The 22,750-nt window shown below is 39.2% G+C and overlaps 2 protein-coding genes across 2 annotated transcripts; both read right to left on the reverse strand.

Moving 5' to 3' along the window:
- Nucleotides 1-4,667: 4,667 nt before the first annotated feature.
- LOC146003394 (ionotropic receptor 21a-like) lies at nucleotides 4,668-6,362 on the reverse strand. Its single transcript, XM_083141676.1, has one exon. The coding sequence runs from the start codon at nucleotides 6,360-6,362 to the stop codon at nucleotides 4,668-4,670; it is 1,695 nt and encodes a 564-aa protein (XP_082997802.1).
- Nucleotides 6,363-14,786: 8,424 nt separating this feature from the next.
- Nucleotides 14,787-16,481, reverse strand: LOC146003395 (ionotropic receptor 21a-like). The gene has a single exon (XM_083141677.1). It carries the CDS (start codon nucleotides 16,479-16,481, stop codon nucleotides 14,787-14,789), a length of 1,695 nt encoding a protein of 564 aa, XP_082997803.1.
- Nucleotides 16,482-22,750: the final 6,269 nt, after the last annotated feature.

Here is a 22,750-nt window from a genome sequence, read left to right on the forward strand (position 1 = left end):
GCAGAATTATCTACAAACTTGTTGAAATTCACAGTTTTGCTAGCTTGTACTCATTGGACGAAATACATACAGCCAGGGACGGTGCTACAAGGAGGTTAGGGGGGATGAAACCCCAACAACAGATCTAAGCTCCCTGTAGCCCCCAGATTTTTATAGTACGGTAGACGCCTTTCGATCGAAAATTAAAGAAGTAGAAGCTATCTTACGTAATATTTTCCATTATAAAACTTCCCTTAGGGCAAGGCCATTGCAATGTTCAAGTACATTTCCTGCTTTTATAAGATCGCAAGATTATTACAACGTGTTGTACGTAAAATCGTGGTTGGAGGTGGCAGCTGCAGATCTGTATGGATCAACAACGGACATTGATTATTTAATACGTACTAAGTAATTGTTAAATCACAAGTCTCCAAACTTGCCAAAAAAAATTTGCAGATACTCTGCTGCCTATCTGGTAGGTGGATGTGTTCAGTGGCTGTGGGATTGCTGTTTGGTTGTTGGAGGGTCAAACGATGATAATACGATGCCTACGAAGTTAAATGATAACAATTATTATCCTATGTAAATCATGTCACTATTTTTGGAACGAGTGTTAAAAATTAATTTTTATAAGTTGGAGGATGTTACCAATTGTGTTGTGAAGGTAACACTGAGAGAACAAACATATTTTCAGTGCAAATTCACCTAGGAGACAAAAGCATTGACTATCAATATCATTGACATAAATCAATGGATACAGTTGCAGCTCTCGCACTGGGCAGATGTGATTAGTAGTGAAAATAACTACCAATAGTTTTATATATGTTTCACATCTGATTCTTCTCCATGGAATAGAAATTGGCCACTCGGCATAAATTATTTTCCAACGTCATAAATAATAATTTATTAACATGAAGACCTAGGCTTACAAGGAATAAAACTGCCCAAGCTTGCTGATTTTTGCACTAAATTGCAATGTTTAGTTGCACAAAGGCTAATCGGGACAAAACCTACAGCCTATAGTGGAATCCGAGCCACTTAATTAAATGTCCCTAACCGTGGATCGAACTCGTGACCCGTCGATTACAAAGCATAATTATTACCGCTAACCGAGGCGGGAAAGTTCACTTATAATCTTTCTAATTATTAACATTTAAGAGTTAGTTTCTTTAGTCTTTTTAATTCCTTAATGTCGTATTTTTGCCTCTCGGATGTTTTCAATAACGATGTAAGGATTGAGAAAACATCGCTGACAATTATGTTCATTGCAAATACTCGAATGAGAAACTACAATCAGAAAAGCTGCCCCCCGTGGCGTGGCGGAGTGATTCAGTTCTTTTTCACATGCATGCTCGGATCCGGAGAGAGAGTTCGCAACTATGAATAAGAGGAGTGTACAGTTAACAGAATGAAGCAAATCTGGAAACTAGTAAGCTGCGTGAAAACTGACATACGTATATTTCAGGATAACTATGATAGATATGAACAAGAAACTGTATTAGCCTTATCTGCGGATGTTTGAAAAGTCCTGTAGTAAATTCACAAATTCGTCGTTCCGGTTCAATATGAGTAATATGCATTGGCTGTAAATAGTTTTAATTGTATCAAAAATGCTAAAAGTACACATTTTACTAACAACACGACTTTCCCAATGATTCCAAATGGCTAACTTGGATTGATATTCATGTGCATTAGCACTGGCCTCCGTGATGAAGTGGTTAGCACATCCGGGAGTTCGAATCCCGGCATGGATGCTCTTTGTGGGTGTCCGTTCATCAGTTTCATCATACAATTCATCCTCAGGCGGAGCACAAAGCACGACGCCTTAGGTTGTAAGACACGTTTTTATTATGTTAAGAAAAGAAAGAACATCAAAATCATCCCACTTAGGATAATCCACCAACTGCAGAAAACACAAAAGAATGTTTTGTACTGGCTCCAGTGCTTTCCCGAGTTGTTTACACAAGGAGAGTGCCTCGCATTATCCTACTCGCTCCAGCTAATCGCCTGTCTACTCGACCAGGCTTAAGAAAATCATGCAGTTTTATACAAAATCTAGACATTCCAGTTCCGAGCACAGCCGAAGCAGGCTCGAAGCCCACCCGATCTCAAATCGGTCACGTTGCCGCTATGGATGATGGTAAACCATTGCCTGTAATTCCGAGTCGGACGTCGTTAGAAGCTTTCTCTTTGCTCGATTTTCTACTTCATTTATTCTTTACATTCTCATGTGTAAGGTATGTGTTATATATAGACGCATTCTTCGAAATCTCATCTTTACATTGATGTAGGATGCGCTTCACAATTTTGCTTCATAACTGCTGTCACAATTCTTAAAGCTAACCCTTCCGATGGAAAATTCAGAGGCTCGGGATAGGAAAAAAGCACGTGCTATATTTGTTTGGACTCATGACGCCACACAAATATGTTCCATTGACCTTGTGATCTTGGATCAATATTGGAGGTCCAGTTCAACCTCCACAACTGAAATAGTAAGTTTGCTTAAATATATTAGCCACTATTAGTAGGGTGAATGTCAGCCACTTTTCCTTGAATCTTGAGCTGGTGCAGCCAAGAAGATGGCCATTGTGGCTGAAGCCCCATCCACCGCAAACTACAAACCTGAACAATTAAACAGTTCCTCACAAGACGGTATTTTTTTTTTCAATATCTGTCTATGTATTTAAAACCTAATTGTTTTCTTGTATCAGGCAACAAATGCAAAAGATCATGCACTACATACATGGCTGCATAAAGCGTCCCCCTCCCCTCCTCCAAGAAAGAGTCCTGATTGCGCCACTGCGTTGACGTCTAGAAAATATTTCCAGTTTATCAGAGATTGAGACCATCCTGATTTATTTTCAAGAAGCTACTACACTGATACATAAGTCGATGACCAAAAAAGTGGTGGGGTACAATTTTATTTCTTGTACAACTATTGGGGAGGGAACTAGCTAACTATTGTACGTGCGTCCTCCTCTGACATTATCAATAGTATATGCGCTACAGTATTTTCGATAACTTTTGTCACATAGGAGCCACCAATGTTTTATTTGCGGAGGGCACAGAAAACTGCGATACGCCAAGGCTAATTTCATTACGTCTGTACAACACATTTTTGCTTCATACTGTACAATATGATTCTACAATGGATCAACAAAATATTTTGAAAATAAACAATAGATAATAGCTATGTTTAATGAATTTATTCCTTCAACCTGCAGCGTTCTGATCATATCACAAAAATATTATAGCAGTGTGACGTCATTGGTCTATTAACAGCCATAAGGAAGAGATTTTTCTAGGGTATCTGAAGCTGTTTATGGGCTGACACAAATTGAATGGGAAATTGTCCCCCTTATGGCTATTGGCAGTGAAGAAATCAGCTATTGAACACTTATTGTTATGTCTGTGGTGATGCGGTGCTACCCAAAGACGATGAAGAGAACAAGACACCTCGATTATCGAATACCCCATATATCGAAGGGTATCACATGTGCAGTGCTTTCATTTCTCGTCAAGCGCAAAACTACTTCCAAGTAGTCCAAAGTAGGCTGCTTACGATTGGCTCTATCTAACCTTATAAATGTGATTGGTTTGTACACTTTTTTCTTCAAATGGTGTCTACGGGAGAGGTGGTTAATATCGCCATTGCTGCGCTTACTTACGTCGTATGTTAACACGCATGGCAGATTGACAATTTCATGTTTCTTTTGCTTGAAACGTGTTTCAAAACAGCTCGAAACAAATGCCTTACAATAACAGGACTTCCGGACGAGAACGAGTCCATTCATCCATTCTTCTCGAAGATTTATTAGCAATGTATTTGCACGAAGGAAGAACAACGCTTAACAGAGACATCTGTTGGGCTACTGCTAAACTACTAGACTGCTGCATAGGATGCTTCTGGAGGCCGGTTGAGGAGTCTTGTTCTCCACCGTCTTTGATGCTACAAGAAGAGAATTAACCGAGCACAACCAGAACCACCATCTTCGTCGAATTCACTTCTTGACAGTTTGCAAGGCTGTAGGAATTCGACAAATACAAGCACAAAACTAGATATTAATACAGAGGAGTCGTCACACGTATTTGAGTTAAGAATCAATTTAAACAGTTAACATCTAGGCTTATCCTCCTACATCACTCAAACTTATGACACGTGTATTGCTCTTAATTTTGCACTCGTTTTTAATTAACCCTTGAGGATAGGCAAGATTTATCACACAACCAGTTTGCGTTACTTTTGTTAATGAAGCATGTATCAAGCAGGTGTCCTCACGTGATATCTGATACCAGAAACCGTAGCCAATCACGCGCGACTGAGGGAATTCTGGGTACCCATAATTCCTTCGGCAGCGTCAGTTTGTGCTGTGATGCCGTACAGGTTGGACGCGTGTTCCTAAAGTCCGATGTTAAGACTCCCCGAACGCTTAACTCTGTAGTTGTGCATTTAGCATTGCTTCAAGCGTTTTCAACCTTCGACAATTACGACTTTGCTCCTTTGCCCTCGTGTCTTCTCCAAATCGTTTCCGGTTCAACCACTCAAAGAGAAACACAAGAACTGACACTACCTCACCAGCCATCAGCAGTAAGAATGCACCAGCAACGTGCAAGAGCTTTATCGGCCGTGGCTTTCCCGTGTCTTGATCTCTGAATGTGAAGGGAAGGAAGAGTTTTCTGTTCATGAACTAACGAAACGTCTCCTTGTCCCATTGAACAACAACACCGGAATCACGGAGCCACATAATAACGCCGTTGAACTTTTCAGCAACAGGAGAAGCTCTTTCGTACATGACACTCACATGGAAGTTCATGACGTCATCTTTCATGAGGTACAGTTCGCTGAGAATGCTCTCGGGAAGGTCTATGGTGCAGATGTGCTTATAGTAGTACCTTTCCACCAACATAGCCATCTTGTGGTCTCTCACAAGGCGCAGAACCTCGTCTAAATCCGTCATTTCGAAATATCTGTCCTCAATTTTCTTAATATGTTCGTCATTGGTGCCGTAGAAGACGGCAACCCAGGACAAGTCCCGAATCCCGTATCTCAGTCCTGAGTCTGCAAAGTCCTCCAAGGTTTCTATTGCTTTCTCGAAGAGAGGAAAGGTCAAGAACGATACGAGGTTGCAATTGTAAGCAGTGATCAACAACATAGATGCAATGGACAGCCAAATAATCATCATTCTCACTGAAGACAGAGTTGGCTCTGCAACACTCAGACCCACGAGAATACTGACAGAATTCATCAGCTGATAAATGTAGCTAGAATCCTCGGCTCTCTCCTGAACAGAAAGGAGCTTCAATATAATCCAGTGTAAAACGTAAAGAACGACGGACATGGCAAGACAGTAAAAGAAAATGGCGATCCACATTGACGTCGTAAACGGATTCAAGACGGACGATAGGTTTTCTCTGAGTCTTGGCTTCGGGGTGAGAAACGTTATGCCTGATTGTGCATAGTCTACAGACAGTTCCATGATGACATTATGAAATTCTGTGATGTAGGCGCAAGGTATCCCAGCATGCACTTCTCCCTTGAAGACAGACCCAACCACACCAACTGATGAACCGTTTTCTAACACTGCACCGAAACCATAATTGTCAATTTTGACATTCCAGGTGAAGTTGTGTTTAATTGCAACTTCGCGAGCTACCCTGAAATCCCTTCCTTCAATTAGATCTCCTTGCACTATGGTCACGTGACTGTGATCCACGAATCCCAAGCCCATGGACAACCCACCCAGGTTATCCAGTTTGTCTTCGACCTCAAAACGATCCGACAGCTTCTCCTTCCAAGTTGCCACAGTCAGCAACTTTCCTGGATATAAATTATTGGCCACCTCAAATGTGTATAGTTTGTATGTGAATACTTCACGCATCTCATCAATTTGCTCTCTTGTTAAGATGAACGTATAAGGAGAGAATTTCAAAAAGTCTCTGTCGATTCCATGAACTAGATGTTCGTGACCTTCTGCCAAAACAATCAGATATTTCCTGATTTCCCTTTGAAATGCACGCCGAATCGCACTGTAGAGGTTTTTAGTGATTGTACCAATTTCTAGAGTTGCTATTACAAAATGTCTACAACCCAAATCCATATTCCTAATGAACAAATTGTCCTCGACATTGATTTCGAGTACACGAGAGGCTTGAATCCATGCCACGGACCCGTTTTGAAATGTGTAGCCACTTCCATTTTGCAAAGGGGAGTCGGCATCTTCAATCACAACTACGCAATAGTCGCTCCAGAAGTATTCTCTGATTACGGCTTCAATGTTTTTTTCAAAATTCCGATCTGCTTTTGTAGTAATAGACGAGATGTAGTTAAGTACTGCTCCTCCATGTTGGACCATAGAGATGAGGAAAAGAAGTTGCAGTCTCATTCCCACAACTAGAAAAGTCAATAAACTATATGTAAGAATGTTACAGATATGTTCAATAATAATAATTTATTAATTATTATTTATTAATTATAATTTTTAAATAATAATAATTATTATTATTCAATGGTAATTATTATATTACTGCAGTTAGCAGCGACAACACAACTTCCGATTATTAGTTTTTAGGCTATGGTTACCAATTAAACTACAACTTTTATGTCTCTACTATTCTAGGGTTTCCAGATATTTCATGAAAAAGGACGGGGCACTTATTTTTCAAGGATACGATGCACAATACGTATTTCTTCTAACGGAACGTGTTATACCTCGTATTGAAGCTTGACTACTGCTTATATCTTCTATGAGAAAATTAGGGTAAGGAAACTTGTATTTAAGGTGCTTTTCATACTAAATGACGTTAACTTTTATAATGCAATTTTCTAGTATTATCACTCATTGTGACATCTAATTGCCTGAGGAGTTTCGTTGTGTGCGCAGAACACCAAGTCAGCAGAGTTTAGTCGCCCTCATAATTAGATTCTCTGCAATGCATCTAAGAGTTTCTTGTTATGGAATATGTACACAGTGGGTTAAACTTCTCCAATACGAGTGAAAACAGAAAATAGTTAGGCAAGGTTGACTCAACGGTTCATATCGTTGAAATAAGGAACAAAAGGCTGTCCCGAAGACTTTTGTCGGGACAACGGGGCGCTTTAACGAAAAACGGGACGTTCCCGTATTTTACGGGATGTCTGGCTGATTCCAAAGAAATAACATAGGGTGGAATTAGCTAAAAGTTTGCTCCAACCAGGAATTAAATACTACAGAAATTATTTTTTGTAGGAATGTCCCCCAATGTTAGGACAACTCAAATCCAAAATGCCAAAGAATGGAAGCTTGGGGAAATCATTCTACATACGAGGATCGGTCGATAATTATCTGCACTTTTGCTTTTTCTTTGGGTTGGCCCCACTTGTTTCTCCGCGGGCATGTCAATGGAGTGTACATTGGTAATTTATTTAATTAATTTAGTGACCAAGGAAATAGAGAAGAAAGGTGAAGAAGACACAATGAACTGGAATGGGGGACTGAAGATAAGCAAAGAATGGAAGAAGGTGTTAGAAAGAGTGGAAAGGACAAGAGAGAAAGAGGAGAGAAGAAGGAAAAAGAGCGTGAGATAAAGAGTTCAACTAATTCTAGATGAAAGAAAATATGTTTAGCCTTTTAGGTGAAAGTACAGTTGACAAGGGAAAGCCACCGGCTAGAATGTTCCAGAACAACTTTCTAATAGTCTGGAGGGGAGTAATGTTTGTGTATATATATATATTGTCCTGTTTTTGTACCTTGTTACATTTGTACTTGGTGCAGAGTCTGAAGAAGACCTTGCTAGAAGGTTGAAACGTTACGTTTAGTTTATAAAATAAATTTCTGCCTTGGTCACCATATTGAGTTTTTCATATCATGGAAACAAGGCTTAAGAGCCCGTATCACCGCTGGTGATGATACCTAAAAAATAGGTTCTTGCATCGACCTTCTGTGCTCGAACAGTCAAGTGTGTGGCATTTAAATTTTACTGAGTTAAAGATCAAATATGAAGTTAGTTATGTCGCGCAGCCTTTTTTAAATATATTATTTATTACGTAGTTTTCCTGATCTCAATTTCGTAAAATTCACTTGCTCGCCAATTGTATGTAATAACTTAAATCAACATTTTAAAGCGCAAGAAAGCTTCAACTGTTCTTCTACAGCAAAGATATGAAACTGATCTTACATAATTTTCTTTAGAATATCTGTAGTTTGTCGACGTACAGAGCAATGTATGTAAATTTTAACTTCGACTTTTCTCAGCTGGTCGCGCTAGCCGTTTCCCCTTCTGTACCGCTCGCGCTCAACCCCGCCCCCCTCCACAATCATCCGCCGTCCCTTTTTTCTTTCACAATCAGCCAGTCTTCCAAGAAAACCGCATGCTGAGAGCTAGGAAAAGAAAAAAGAATGCAGGGAAAGGTTTTGGGGGAGAATCAATGGTTTGGGCGATGCTTGTAAACAGTTCTTCACTACGCTATATCCTAATACTAAATCACGATGGGGTTGTAGTGCAATGACAACAGTGAAGAACGGGGGATTTCCCCAGTATATTGTTCACAAATGGGAAGGGCTGGTTGCACAGACTCAAGTACACCTTTACAAAAGGTTTGCCTGCAAAAAGAAAAATTGTGCCAAATTATAACTTTTTTTTTGTGAGAACACAAAAGTTCATTACCAAGGGATTTTTTTTAGGGGGAAGGTGACTTTACTCAAAGTTTTTAGGTAAATATTGTGTAAATTCTATCTGGTGGTGGATTATCAACCAGCCACGCAAATGAATAACTTTTTAGCTGTCGATCATAAATAAGTTCAATGAACGTTCATTGTCAGTTTGAGATATTTCTGAGGGTCAATGGTAAAAAATACTTGATGATGTGTTATGGAAATAGTGCTATTTTTAAACATTTTGAACGTCCGTTCAACTTAATTTCGAATTTGGCTCCTTTCATGATTTGTAAGTAGGGGCATAAAATATATTTACTTAATACTTTACTAAGTTATTTTATCACCAATTACATATATATATATATATTACAGTCAGAACCAAAGAGGTCACAACAAAAGATAGTTCTGTGTCATCATATACAAAAATACTTTTAGGCATAGGTCTTATGTAAAATAAAATACATTAATTATATGTTGTTTTTTTCTCTTCAAAAGACATTATTTAGTTGAATAATATGACAGACTTACTATTGATAATGACCATACAAAACACACCATAAAAATTTCATTCACTTTCAACTTTCTGGGGCCGGCCACCGTGGGGGAGTGGTTAGCACATCGCGCTACGACGCCAGGGGTCCCGGGTTCGAATTCCGGCTTGGCCGCGGATGTTTGTGAGTGTCCATTCATCAATTTCATCATATCATCACTTATTCCCTTCTTCGCAAATTGGCCAAAAGTGGCACAAAAAGCGAATTAAAATAAAGCAAATCAATCAACTTTCTGGATATACGACAAATAACACTATTTCTGTATAAGGAATTTTAGGCGTGCTCAGATCCTCCGATTATGGGGAGCAAGGGCCTTGATAAGAGTTCAGCTGCGAAATAAAGTCTTCATTCCATCTCACTGTTTTTATTACATTGATGGGAACAAAACAGGGTCGTGTGTGTCCCGACGTACCTGAAATCACTTTATTAGATGAATTTCAACTTCAGTGGCACCATTGTTCTCTGCTGGCGTTTTATTTTCCATCTCTGCCGTTCAAAGACTAATGTACGTATAAACGTGGTTTAGTACCGCAAATTCAAAAGAACTACACATAATTTATTCATGTGCAATATATGGGCAATTTATTCTGCAGACACATACAGATAATACAACTAAAGAATAAAATATGTGGAGGTGTTAATAAGAAATTTGCTAGTGGGAGAGTCCAATTACATAGGAAGTAATACACTACCCTTTCCTTACGTAGTTACTTGGAACTTTCGTAGGTTTGAAAATAGTATATACTTGTATTTCTATAAAAGCATAATGTTGTTTAAGAACTGTTATTAGATTCCTCTGCACTAAATTTCTAAGTGAGGCTATTAAGGGGCAACTTCTCCCTTCCCCCCCCCCCCATTTACTCATCGTATGCAAAGAGTGTGAATACTTTTTTGCTGAAATGGGAAAATGAACTACAGCAAGAAACTAATAAAATACGTCTGTTTTTATGAACAGCTGCAGAATTATCTACAAACTTGTTGAAATTCACAGTTTTGCTAGCTTGTACTCATTGGACGAAATACATACAGCCAGGGACGGTGCTACAAGGAGGTTAGGGGGGATGAAACCCCAACAACAGATCTAAGCTCCCTGTAGCCCCCAGATTTTTATAGTACGGTAGACGCCTTTCGATCGAAAATTAAAGAAGTAGAAGCTATCTTACGTAATATTTTCCATTATAAAACTTCCCTTAGGGCAAGGCCATTGCAATGTTCAAGTACATTTCCTGCTTTTATAAGATCGCAAGATTATTACAACGTGTTGTACGTAAAATCGTGGTTGGAGGTGGCAGCTGCAGATCTGTATGGATCAACAACGGACATTGATTATTTAATACGTACTAAGTAATTGTTAAATCACAAGTCTCCAAACTTGCCAAAAAAAATTTGCAGATACTCTGCTGCCTATCTGGTAGGTGGATGTGTTCAGTGGCTGTGGGATTGCTGTTTGGTTGTTGGAGGGTCAAACGATGATAATACGATGCCTACGAAGTTAAATGATAACAATTATTATCCTATGTAAATCATGTCACTATTTTTGGAACGAGTGTTAAAAATTAATTTTTATAAGTTGGAGGATGTTACCAATTGTGTTGTGAAGGTAACACTGAGAGAACAAACATATTTTCAGTGCAAATTCACCTAGGAGACAAAAGCATTGACTATCAATATCATTGACATAAATCAATGGATACAGTTGCAGCTCTCGCACTGGGCAGATGTGATTAGTAGTGAAAATAACTACCAATAGTTTTATATATGTTTCACATCTGATTCTTCTCCATGGAATAGAAATTGGCCACTCGGCATAAATTATTTTCCAACGTCATAAATAATAATTTATTAACATGAAGACCTAGGCTTACAAGGAATAAAACTGCCCAAGCTTGCTGATTTTTGCACTAAATTGCAATGTTTAGTTGCACAAAGGCTAATCGGGACAAAACCTACAGCCTATAGTGGAATCCGAGCCACTTAATTAAATGTCCCTAACCGTGGATCGAACTCGTGACCCGTCGATTACAAAGCATAATTATTACCGCTAACCGAGGCGGGAAAGTTCACTTATAATCTTTCTAATTATTAACATTTAAGAGTTAGTTTCTTTAGTCTTTTTAATTCCTTAATGTCGTATTTTTGCCTCTCGGATGTTTTCAATAACGATGTAAGGATTGAGAAAACATCGCTGACAATTATGTTCATTGCAAATACTCGAATGAGAAACTACAATCAGAAAAGCTGCCCCCCGTGGCGTGGCGGAGTGATTCAGTTCTTTTTCACATGCATGCTCGGATCCGGAGAGAGAGTTCGCAACTATGAATAAGAGGAGTGTACAGTTAACAGAATGAAGCAAATCTGGAAACTAGTAAGCTGCGTGAAAACTGACATACGTATATTTCAGGATAACTATGATAGATATGAACAAGAAACTGTATTAGCCTTATCTGCGGATGTTTGAAAAGTCCTGTAGTAAATTCACAAATTCGTCGTTCCGGTTCAATATGAGTAATATGCATTGGCTGTAAATAGCTTTAATTGTATCAAAAATGCTAAAAGTACACATTTTACTAACTACACGACTTTCCCAATGATTCCAAATGGCTAACTTGGATTGATATTCATGTGCATTAGCACTGGCCTCCGTGATGAAGTGGTTAGCACATCCGGGAGTTCGAATCCCGGCATGGATGCTCTTTGTGGGTGTCCGTTCATCAGTTTCATCATACAATTCATCCTCAGGCGGAGCACAAAGCACGACGCCTTAGGTTGTAAGACACGTTTTTATTATGTTAAGAAAAGAAAGAACATCAAAATCATCTCACTTAGGATAATCCACCAACTGCAGAAAACACAAAAGAATGTTTTGTACTGGTTCCAGTGCTTTCCCGAGTTGTTTACACAAGGAGAGTGCCTCGCATTATCCTACTCGCTCCAGCTAATCGCCTGTCTACTCGACCAGGCTTAAGAAAATCATGCAGTTTTATACAAAATCTAGACATTCCAGTTCCGAGCACAGCCGAAGCAGGCTCGAAGCCCACCCGATCTCAAATCGGTCACGTTGCCGCTATGGATGATGGTAAACCATTGCCTGTAATTCCGAGTCGGACGTCGTTAGAAGCTTTCTCTTTGCTCGATTTTCTACTTCATTTATTCTTTACATTCTCATGTGTAAGGTATGTGTTATATATAGACGCATTCTTCGAAATCTCATCTTTACATTGATGTAGGATGCGCTTCACAATTTTGCTTCATAACTGCTGTCACAATTCTTAAAGCTAACCCTTCCGATGGAAAATTCAGAGGCTCGGGATAGGAAAAAAGCACGTGCTATATTTGTTTGGACTCATGACGCCACACAAATATGTTCCATTGACCTTGTGATCTTGGATCAATATTGGAGGTCCAGTTCAACCTCCACAACTGAAATAGTAAGTTTGCTTAAATATATTAGCCACTATTAGTAGGGTGAATGTCAGCCACTTTCCCTTGAATCTTGAGCTGGTGCAGCCAAGAAGATGGCCATTGTGGCTGAAGCCCCATCCACCGCAAACTACAAACCTGAACAATTAAACAGTTCCTCACAAGACGGTATTTTTTTTTCAATATCTGTCTATGTATTTAAAACCTAATTGTTTTCTTGTATCAGGCAACAAATGCGAAAGATCATGCACTACATACATGGCTGCATAAAGCGTCCCCCTCCCCTCCTCCAAGAAAGAGTCCTGATTGCGCCACTGCGTTGACGTCTAGAAAATATTTCCAGTTTATCAGAGATTGAGACCATCCTGATTTATTTTCAAGAAGCTACTACACTGATACATAAGTCGATGACCAAAAAAGTGGTGGGGTACAATTTTATTTCTTGTACAACTATTGGGGAGGGAACTAGCTAACTATTGTACGTGCGTCCTCCTCTGACATTATCAATAGTATATGCGCTACAGTATTTTCGATAACTTTTGTCACATAGGAGCCACCAATGTTTTATTTGCGGAGGGCACAGAAAACTGCGATACGCCAAGGCTAATTTCATTACGTCTGTACAACACATTTTTGCTTCATACTGTACAATATGATTCTACAATGGATCAACAAAATATTTTGAAAATAAACAATAGATAATAGCTATGTTTAATGAATTTATTCCTTCAACCTGTAGCGTTCTGATCATATCACAAAAAAATTATAGCAGTGTGACGTCATTGGTCTATTACCAGCCATAAGGAAGAGATTTTTCTAGGGTATCTGAAGCTGTTTATGGGCTGACACAAATTGAATGGGAAATTGTCCCCCTTATGGCTATTGGCAGTGAAGAAATCAGCTATTGAACACTTATTGTTATGTCTGTGGTGATGCGGTGCTACCCAAAGACGATGAAGAGAACAAGACACCTCGATTATCGAATACCCCATATATCGAAGGGTATCACATGTGCAGTGCTTTCATTTCTCGTCAAGCGCAAAACTACTTCCAAGTAGTCCAAAGTAGGCTGCTTACGATTGGCTCTATCTAACCTTATAAATGTGATTGGTTTGTACACTTTTTTCTTCAAATGGTGTCTACGGGAGAGGTGGTTAATATCGCCATTGCTGCGCTTACTTACGTCGTATGTTAACACGCATGGCAGATTGACAATTTCATGTTTCTTTTGCTTGAAACGTGTTTCAAAACAGCTCGAAACAAATGCCTTACAATAACAGGACTTCCGGACGAGAACGAGTCCATTCATCCATTCTTCTCGAAGATTTATTAGCAATGTATTTGCACGAAGGAAGAACAACGCTTAACAGAGACATCTGTTGGGCTACTGCTAAACTACTAGACTGCTGCATAGGATGCTTCTGGAGGCCGGTTGAGGAGTCTTGTTCTCCACCGTCTTTGATGCTACAAGAAGAGAATTAACCGAGCACAACCAGAACCACCATCTTCGTCGAATTCACTTCTTGACAGTTTGCAAGGCTGTAGGAATTCGACAAATACAAGCACAAAACTAGATATTAATACAGAGGAGTCGTCACACGTATTTGAGTTAAGAATCAATTTAAACAGTTAACATCTAGGCTTATCCTCCTACATCACTCAAACTTATGACACGTGTATTGCTCTTAATTTTGCACTCGTTTTTAATTAACCCTTGAGGATAGGCAAGATTTATCACACAACCAGTTTGCGTTACTTTTGTTAATGAAGCATGTATCAAGCAGGTGTCCTCACGTGATATCTGATACCAGAAACCGTAGCCAATCACGCGCGACTGAGGGAATTCTGGGTACCCATAATTCCTTCGGCAGCGTCAGTTTGTGCTGTGATGCCGTACAGGTTGGACGCGTGTTCCTAAAGTCCGATGTTAAGACTCCCCGAACGCTTAACTCTGTAGTTGTGCATTTAGCATTGCTTCAAGCGTTTTCAACCTTCGACAATTACGACTTTGCTCCTTTGCCCTCGTGTCTTCTCCAAATCGTTTCCGGTTCAACCACTCAAAGAGAAACACAAGAACTGACACTACCTCACCAGCCATCAGCAGTAAGAATGCACCAGCAACGTGCAAGAGCTTTATCGGCCGTGGCTTTCCCGTGTCTTGATCTCTGAATGTGAAGGGAAGGAAGAGTTTTCTGTTCATGAACTAACGAAACGTCTCCTTGTCCCATTGAACAACAACACCGGAATCACGGAGCCACATAATAACGCCGTTGAACTTTTCAGCAACAGGAGAAGCTCTTTCGTACATGACACTCACATGGAAGTTCATGACGTCATCTTTCATGAGGTACAGTTCGCTGAGAATGCTCTCGGGAAGGTCTATGGTGCAGATGTGCTTATAGTAGTACCTTTCCACCAACATAGCCATCTTGTGGTCTCTCACAAGGCGCAGAACCTCGTCTAAATCCGTCATTTCGAAATATCTGTCCTCAATTTTCTTAATATGTTCGTCATTGGTGCCGTAGAAGACGGCAACCCAGGACAAGTCCCGAATCCCGTATCTCAGTCCTGAGTCTGCAAAGTCCTCCAAGGTTTCTATTGCTTTCTCGAAGAGAGGAAAGGTCAAGAACGATACGAGGTTGCAATTGTAAGCAGTGATCAACAACATAGATGCAATGGACAGCCAAATAATCATCATTCTCACTGAAGACAGAGTTGGCTCTGCAACACTCAGACCCACGAGAATACTGACAGAATTCATCAGCTGATAAATGTAGCTAGAATCCTCGGCTCTCTCCTGAACAGAAAGGAGCTTCAATATAATCCAGTGTAAAACGTAAAGAACGACGGACATGGCAAGACAGTAAAAGAAAATGGCGATCCACATTGACGTCGTAAACGGATTCAAGACGGACGATAGGTTTTCTCTGAGTCTTGGCTTCGGGGTGAGAAACGTTATGCCTGATTGTGCATAGTCTACAGACAGTTCCATGATGACATTATGAAATTCTGTGATGTAGGCGCAAGGTATCCCAGCATGCACTTCTCCCTTGAAGACAGACCCAACCACACCAACTGATGAACCGTTTTCTAACACTGCACCGAAACCATAATTGTCAATTTTGACATTCCAGGTGAAGTTGTGTTTAATTGCAACTTCGCGAGCTACCCTGAAATCCCTTCCTTCAATTAGATCTCCTTGCACTATGGTCACGTGACTGTGATCCACGAATCCCAAGCCCATGGACAACCCACCCAGGTTATCCAGTTTGTCTTCGACCTCAAAACGATCCGACAGCTTCTCCTTCCAAGTTGCCACAGTCAGCAACTTTCCTGGATATAAATTATTGGCCACCTCAAATGTGTATAGTTTGTATGTGAATACTTCACGCATCTCATCAATTTGCTCTCTTGTTAAGATGAACGTATAAGGAGAGAATTTCAAAAAGTCTCTGTCGATTCCATGAACTAGATGTTCGTGACCTTCTGCCAAAACAATCAGATATTTCCTGATTTCCCTTTGAAATGCACGCCGAATCGCACTGTAGAGGTTTTTAGTGATTGTACCAATTTCTAGAGTTGCTATTACAAAATGTCTACAACCCAAATCCATATTCCTAATGAACAAATTGTCCTCGACATTGATTTCGAGTACACGAGAGGCTTGAATCCATGCCACGGACCCGTTTTGAAATGTGTAGCCACTTCCATTTTGCAAAGGGGAGTCGGCATCTTCAATCACAACTACGCAATAGTCGCTCCAGAAGTATTCTCTGATTACGGCTTCAATGTTTTTTTCAAAATTCCGATCTGCTTTTGTAGTAATAGACGAGATGTAGTTAAGTACTGCTCCTCCATGTTGGACCATAGAGATGAGGAAAAGAAGTTGCAGTCTCATTCCCACAACTAGAAAAGTCAATAAACTATATGTAAGAATGTTACAGATATGTTCAATAATAATAATTTATTAATTATTATTTATTAATTATAATTTATAAATAATAATAATTATTATTATTCAATGGTAATTATTATATTACTGCAGTTAGCAGCGACAACACAACTTCCGATTATTAGTTTTTAGGCTATGGTTACCAATTAAACTACAACTTTTATGTCTCTACTATTCTAGGGTTTCCAGATATTTCATGAAAAAGGACGGGGCACTTATTTTTCAAGGATACGATGCACAATACGTATTTCTTCTAACGGAACGTGTTATACCTCGTATTGAAGCTTGACTACTGCTTATATCTTCTATGAGAAAATTAGGGTAAGGAAACTTGTATTTAAGGTGCTTTTCATACTAAATGACGTTAACTTTTATAATGCAATTTTCTAGTATTATCACTCATTGTGACATCTAATTGCCTGAGGAGTTTCGTTGTGTGCGCAGAACACCAAGTCAGCAGAGTTTAGTCGCCCTCATAATTAGATTCTCTGCAATGCATCTAAGAGTTTCTTGTTATGGAATATGTACACAGTGGGTTAAACTTCTCCAATACGAGTGAAAACAGAAAATAGTTAGGCAAGGTTGACTCAACGGTTCATATCGTTGAAATAAGGAACAAAAGGCTGTCCCGAAGACTTTTGTCGGGACAACGGGGCGCTTTAACGAAAAACGGGACGTTCCCGTATTTTACGGGATGTCTGGCTGATTCCAAAGAAATAACATAGGGTGGAATTAGCTAAAAGTTTGCTCCAACCAGGAATTAAATACTACAGAAATTATTTTTTGTAGGAATGTCCCCCAATGTTAGGACAACTCAAATCCAAAATGCCAAAGAATGGAAGCTTGGGGAAATCATTCTACATACGAGGATCGGTCGATAATTATCTGCACTTTTGCTTTTTCTTTGGGTTGGCCCCACTTGTTTCTCCGCGGGCATGTCAATGGAGTGTACATTGGTAATTTATTTAATTAATTTAGTGACCAAGGAAATAGAGAAGAAAGGTGAAGAAGACACAATGAACTGGAATGGGGGACTGAAGATAAGCAAAGAATGGAAGAAGGTGTTAGAAAGAGTGGAAAGGACAAGAGAGAAAGAGGAGAGAAGAAGGAAAAAGAGCGTGAGATAAAGAGTTCAACTAATTCTAGATGAAAGAAAATATGTTTAGCCTTTTAGGTGAAAGTACAGTTGACAAGGGAAAGCCACCGGCTCGAATGTTCCAGAACAACTTTCTAATAGTCTGGAGGGGAGTAATGTTTGTGTATATATATATATTGTCCTGTTTTTGTACCTTGTTACATTTGTACTTGGTGCAGAGTCTGAAGAAGACCTTGCTAGAAGGTTGAAACGTTACGTTTAGTTTATAAAATAAATTTCTGCCTTGGTCACCATATTGAGTTTTTCATATCATGGAAACAAGGCTTAAGAGCCCGTATCACCGCTGGTGATGATACCTAAAAAATAGGTTCTTGCATCGACCTTCTGTGCTCGAACAGTCAAGTGTGTGGCATTTAAATTTTACTGAGTTAAAGATCAAATATGAAGTTAGTTATGTCGCGCAGCCTTTTTTTAAATATATTATTTATTACGTAGTTTTCCTGATCTCAATTTCGTAAAATTCACTTGCTCGCCAATTGTATGTAATAACTTAAATCAACATTTTAAAGCGCAAGAAAGCTTCAACTGTTCTTCTACAGCAAAGATATGAAACTGATCTTACATAATTTTCTTTAGAATATCTGTAGTTTGTCGACGTACAGAGCAATGTATGTAAATTTTAACTTCGACTTTTCTCAGCTGGTCGCGCTAGCCGTTTCCCCTTCTGTACCGCTCGCGCTCAACCCCGCCCCCCTCCACAATCATCCGCCGTCCCTTTTTTCTTTCACAATCAGCCAGTCTTCCAAGAAAACCGCATGCTGAGAGCTAGGAAAAGAAAAAAGAATGCAGGGAAAGGTTTTGGGGGAGAATCAATGGTTTGGGCGATGCTTGTAAACAGTTCTTCACTACGCTATATCCTAATACTAAATCACGATGGGGTTGTAGTGCAATGACAACAGTGAAGAACGGGGGATTTCCCCAGTATATTGTTCACAAATGGGAAGGGCTGGTTGCACAGACTCAAGTACACCTTTACAAAAGGTTTGCCTGCAAAAAGAAAAATTGTGCCAAATTATAACTTTTTTTTTGTGAGAACACAAAAGTTCATTACCAAGGGATTTTTTTTAGGGGGAAGGTGACTTTACTCAAAGTTTTTAGGTAAATATTGTGTAAATTCTATCTGGTGGTGGATTATCAACCAGCCACGCAAATGAATAACTTTTTAGCTGTCGATCATAAATAAGTTCAATGAACGTTCATTGTCAGTTTGAGATATTTCTGAGGGTCAATGGTAAAAAATACTTGATGATGTGTTATGGAAATAGTGCTATTTTTAAACATTTTGAACGTCCGTTCAACTTAATTTCGAATTTGGCTCCTTTCATGATTTGTAAGTAGGGGCATAAAATATATTTACTTAATACTTTACTAAGTTATTTTATCACCAATTACATATATATATATATATTACAGTCAGAACCAAAGAGGTCACAACAAAAGATAGTTCTGTGTCATCATATACAAAAATACTTTTAGGCATAGGTCTTATGTAAAATAAAATACATTAATTATATGTTGTTTTTTTCTCTTCAAAAGACATTATTTAGTTGAATAATATGACAGACTTACTATTGATAATGACCATACAAAACACACCATAAAAATTTCATTCACTTTCAACTTTCTGGGGCCGGCCACCGTGGGGGAGTGGTTAGCACATCGCGCTACGACGCCAGGGGTCCCGGGTTCGAATTCCGGCTTGGCCGCGGATGTTTGTGAGTGTCCATTCATCAATTTCATCATATCATCACTTATTCCCTTCTTCGCAAATTGGCCAAAAGTGGCACAAAAAGCGAATTAAAATAAAGCAAATCAATCAACTTTCTGGATATACGACAAATAACACTATTTCTGTATAAGGAATTTTAGGCGTGCTCAGATCCTCCGATTATGGGGAGCAAGGGCCTTGATAAGAGTTCAGCTGCGAAATAAAGTCTTCATTCCATCTCACTGTTTTTATTACATTGATGGGAACAAAACAGGGTCGTGTGTGTCCCGACGTACCTGAAATCACTTTATTAGATGAATTTCAACTTCAGTGGCACCATTGTTCTCTGCTGGCGTTTTATTTTCCATCTCTGCCGTTCAAAGACTAATGTACGTATAAACGTGGTTTAGTACCGCAAATTCAAAAGAACTACACATAATTTATTCATGTGCAATATATGGGCAATTTATTCTGCAGACACATACAGATAATACAACTAAAGAATAAAATATGTGGAGGTGTTAATAAGAAATTTGCTAGTGGGAGAGTCCAATTACATAGGAAGTAATACACTACCCTTTCCTTACGTAGTTACTTGGAACTTTCGTAGGTTTGAAAATAGTATATACTTGTATTTCTATAAAAGCATAATGTTGTTTAAGAACTGTTATTAGATTCCTCTGCACTAAATTTCTAAGTGAGGCTATTAAGGGGCAACTTCTCCCTTCCCCCCCCCCCCATTTACTCATCGTATGCAAAGAGTGTGAATACTTTTTTGCTGAAATGGGAAAATGAACTACAGCAAGAAACTAATAAAATACGTCTGTTTTTATGAACAGCTGCAGAATTATCTACAAACTTGTTGAAATTCACAGTTTTGCTAGCTTGTACTCATTGGACGAAATACATACAGCCAGGGACGGTGCTACAAGGAGGTTAGGGGGGATGAAACCCCAACAACAGATCTAAGCTCCCTGTAGCCCCCAGATTTTTATAGTACGGTAGACGCCTTTCGATCGAAAATTAAAGAAGTAGAAGCTATCTTACGTAATATTTTCCATTATAAAACTTCCCTTAGGGCAAGGCCATTGCAATGTTCAAGTACATTTCCTGCTTTTATAAGATCGCAAGATTATTACAACGTGTTGTACGTAAAATCGTGGTTGGAGGTGGCAGCTGCAGATCTGTATGGATCAACAACGGACATTGATTATTTAATACGTACTAAGTAATTGTTAAATCACAAGTCTCCAAACTTGCCAAAAAAAATTTGCAGATACTCTGCTGCCTATCTGGTAGGTGGATGTGTTCAGTGGCTGTGGGATTGCTGTTTGGTTGTTGGAGGGTCAAACGATGATAATACGATGCCTACGAAGTTAAATGATAACAATTATTATCCTATGTAAATCATGTCACTATTTTTGGAACGAGTGTTAAAAATTAATTTTTATAAGTTGGAGGATGTTACCAATTGTGTTGTGAAGGTAACACTGAGAGAACAAACATATTTTCAGTGCAAATTCACCTAGGAGACAAAAGCATTGACTATCAATATCATTGACATAAATCAATGGATACAGTTGCAGCTCTCGCACTGGGCAGATGTGATTAGTAGTGAAAATAACTACCAATAGTTTTATATATGTTTCACATCTGATTCTTCTCCATGGAATAGAAATTGGCCACTCGGCATAAATTATTTTCCAACGTCATAAATAATAATTTATTAACATGAAGACCTAGGCTTACAAGGAATAAAACTGCCCAAGCTTGCTGATTTTTGCACTAAATTGCAATGTTTAGTTGCACAAAGGCTAATCGGGACAAAACCTACAGCCTATAGTGGAATCCGAGCCACTTAATTAAATGTCCCTAACCGTGGATCGAACTCGTGACCCGTCGATTACAAAGCATAATTATTACCGCTAACCGAGGCGGGAAAGTTCACTTATAATCTTTCTAATTATTAACATTTAAGAGTTAGTTTCTTTAGTCTTTTTAATTCCTTAATGTCGTATTTTTGCCTCTCGGATGTTTTCAATAACGATGTAAGGATTGAGAAAACATCGCTGACAATTATGTTCATTGCAAATACTCGAATGAGAAACTACAATCAGAAAAGCTGCCCCCCGTGGCGTGGCGGAGTGATTCAGTTCTTTTTCACATGCATGCTCGGATCCGGAGAGAGAGTTCGCAACTATGAATAAGAGGAGTGTACAGTTAACAGAATGAAGCAAATCTGGAAACTAGTAAGCTGCGTGAAAACTGACATACGTATATTTCAGGATAACTATGATAGATATGAACAAGAAACTGTATTAGCCTTATCTGCGGATGTTTGAAAAGTCCTGTAGTAAATTCACAAATTCGTCGTTCCGGTTCAATATGAGTAATATGCATTGGCTGTAAATAGCTTTAATTGTATCAAAAATGCTAAAAGTACACATTTTACTAACTACACGACTTTCCCAATGATTCCAAATGGCTAACTTGGATTGATATTCATGTGCATTAGCACTGGCCTCCGTGATGAAGTGGTTAGCACATCCGGGAGTTCGAATCCCGGCATGGATGCTCTTTGTGGGTGTCCGTTCATCAGTTTCATCATACAATTCATCCTCAGGCGGAGCACAAAGCACGACGCCTTAGGTTGTAAGACACGTTTTTATTATGTTAAGAAAAGAAAGAACATCAAAATCATCTCACTTAGGATAATCCACCAACTGCAGAAAACACAAAAGAATGTTTTGTACTGGTTCCAGTGCTTTCCCGAGTTGTTTACACAAGGAGAGTGCCTCGCATTATCCTACTCGCTCCAGCTAATCGCCTGTCTACTCGACCAGGCTTAAGAAAATCATGCAGTTTTATACAAAATCTAGACATTCCAGTTCCGAGCACAGCCGAAGCAGGCTCGAAGCCCACCCGATCTCAAATCGGTCACGTTGCCGCTATGGATGATGGTAAACCATTGCCTGTAATTCCGAGTCGGACGTCGTTAGAAGCTTTCTCTTTGCTCGATTTTCTACTTCATTTATTCTTTACATTCTCATGTGTAAGGTATGTGTTATATATAGACGCATTCTTCGAAATCTCATCTTTACATTGATGTAGGATGCGCTTCACAATTTTGCTTCATAACTGCTGTCACAATTCTTAAAGCTAACCCTTCCGATGGAAAATTCAGAGGCTCGGGATAGGAAAAAAGCACGTGCTATATTTGTTTGGACTCATGACGCCACACAAATATGTTCCATTGACCTTGTGATCTTGGATCAATATTGGAGGTCCAGTTCAACCTCCACAACTGAAATAGTAAGTTTGCTTAAATATATTAGCCACTATTAGTAGGGT

The sequence above is a fragment of the Lepisma saccharinum genome, chromosome 20, assembly GCF_977018435.1.
Source record: "Lepisma saccharinum chromosome 20, izLepSacc3.1, whole genome shotgun sequence".
Classification (NCBI taxonomy): Eukaryota; Metazoa; Arthropoda; class Insecta; order Zygentoma; family Lepismatidae; genus Lepisma; species Lepisma saccharinum.

What these genes read in the sequence shown, in the direction of transcription:
- LOC146003394 (XM_083141676.1), bottom strand. Translation starts at nt 6,362, where the DNA reads ATGAGACTGCAACTTCTTTTCCTCATCTCTATGGTCCAACATGGAGGA.
- LOC146003395 (XM_083141677.1), bottom strand. Translation starts at nt 16,481, where the DNA reads ATGAGACTGCAACTTCTTTTCCTCATCTCTATGGTCCAACATGGAGGA.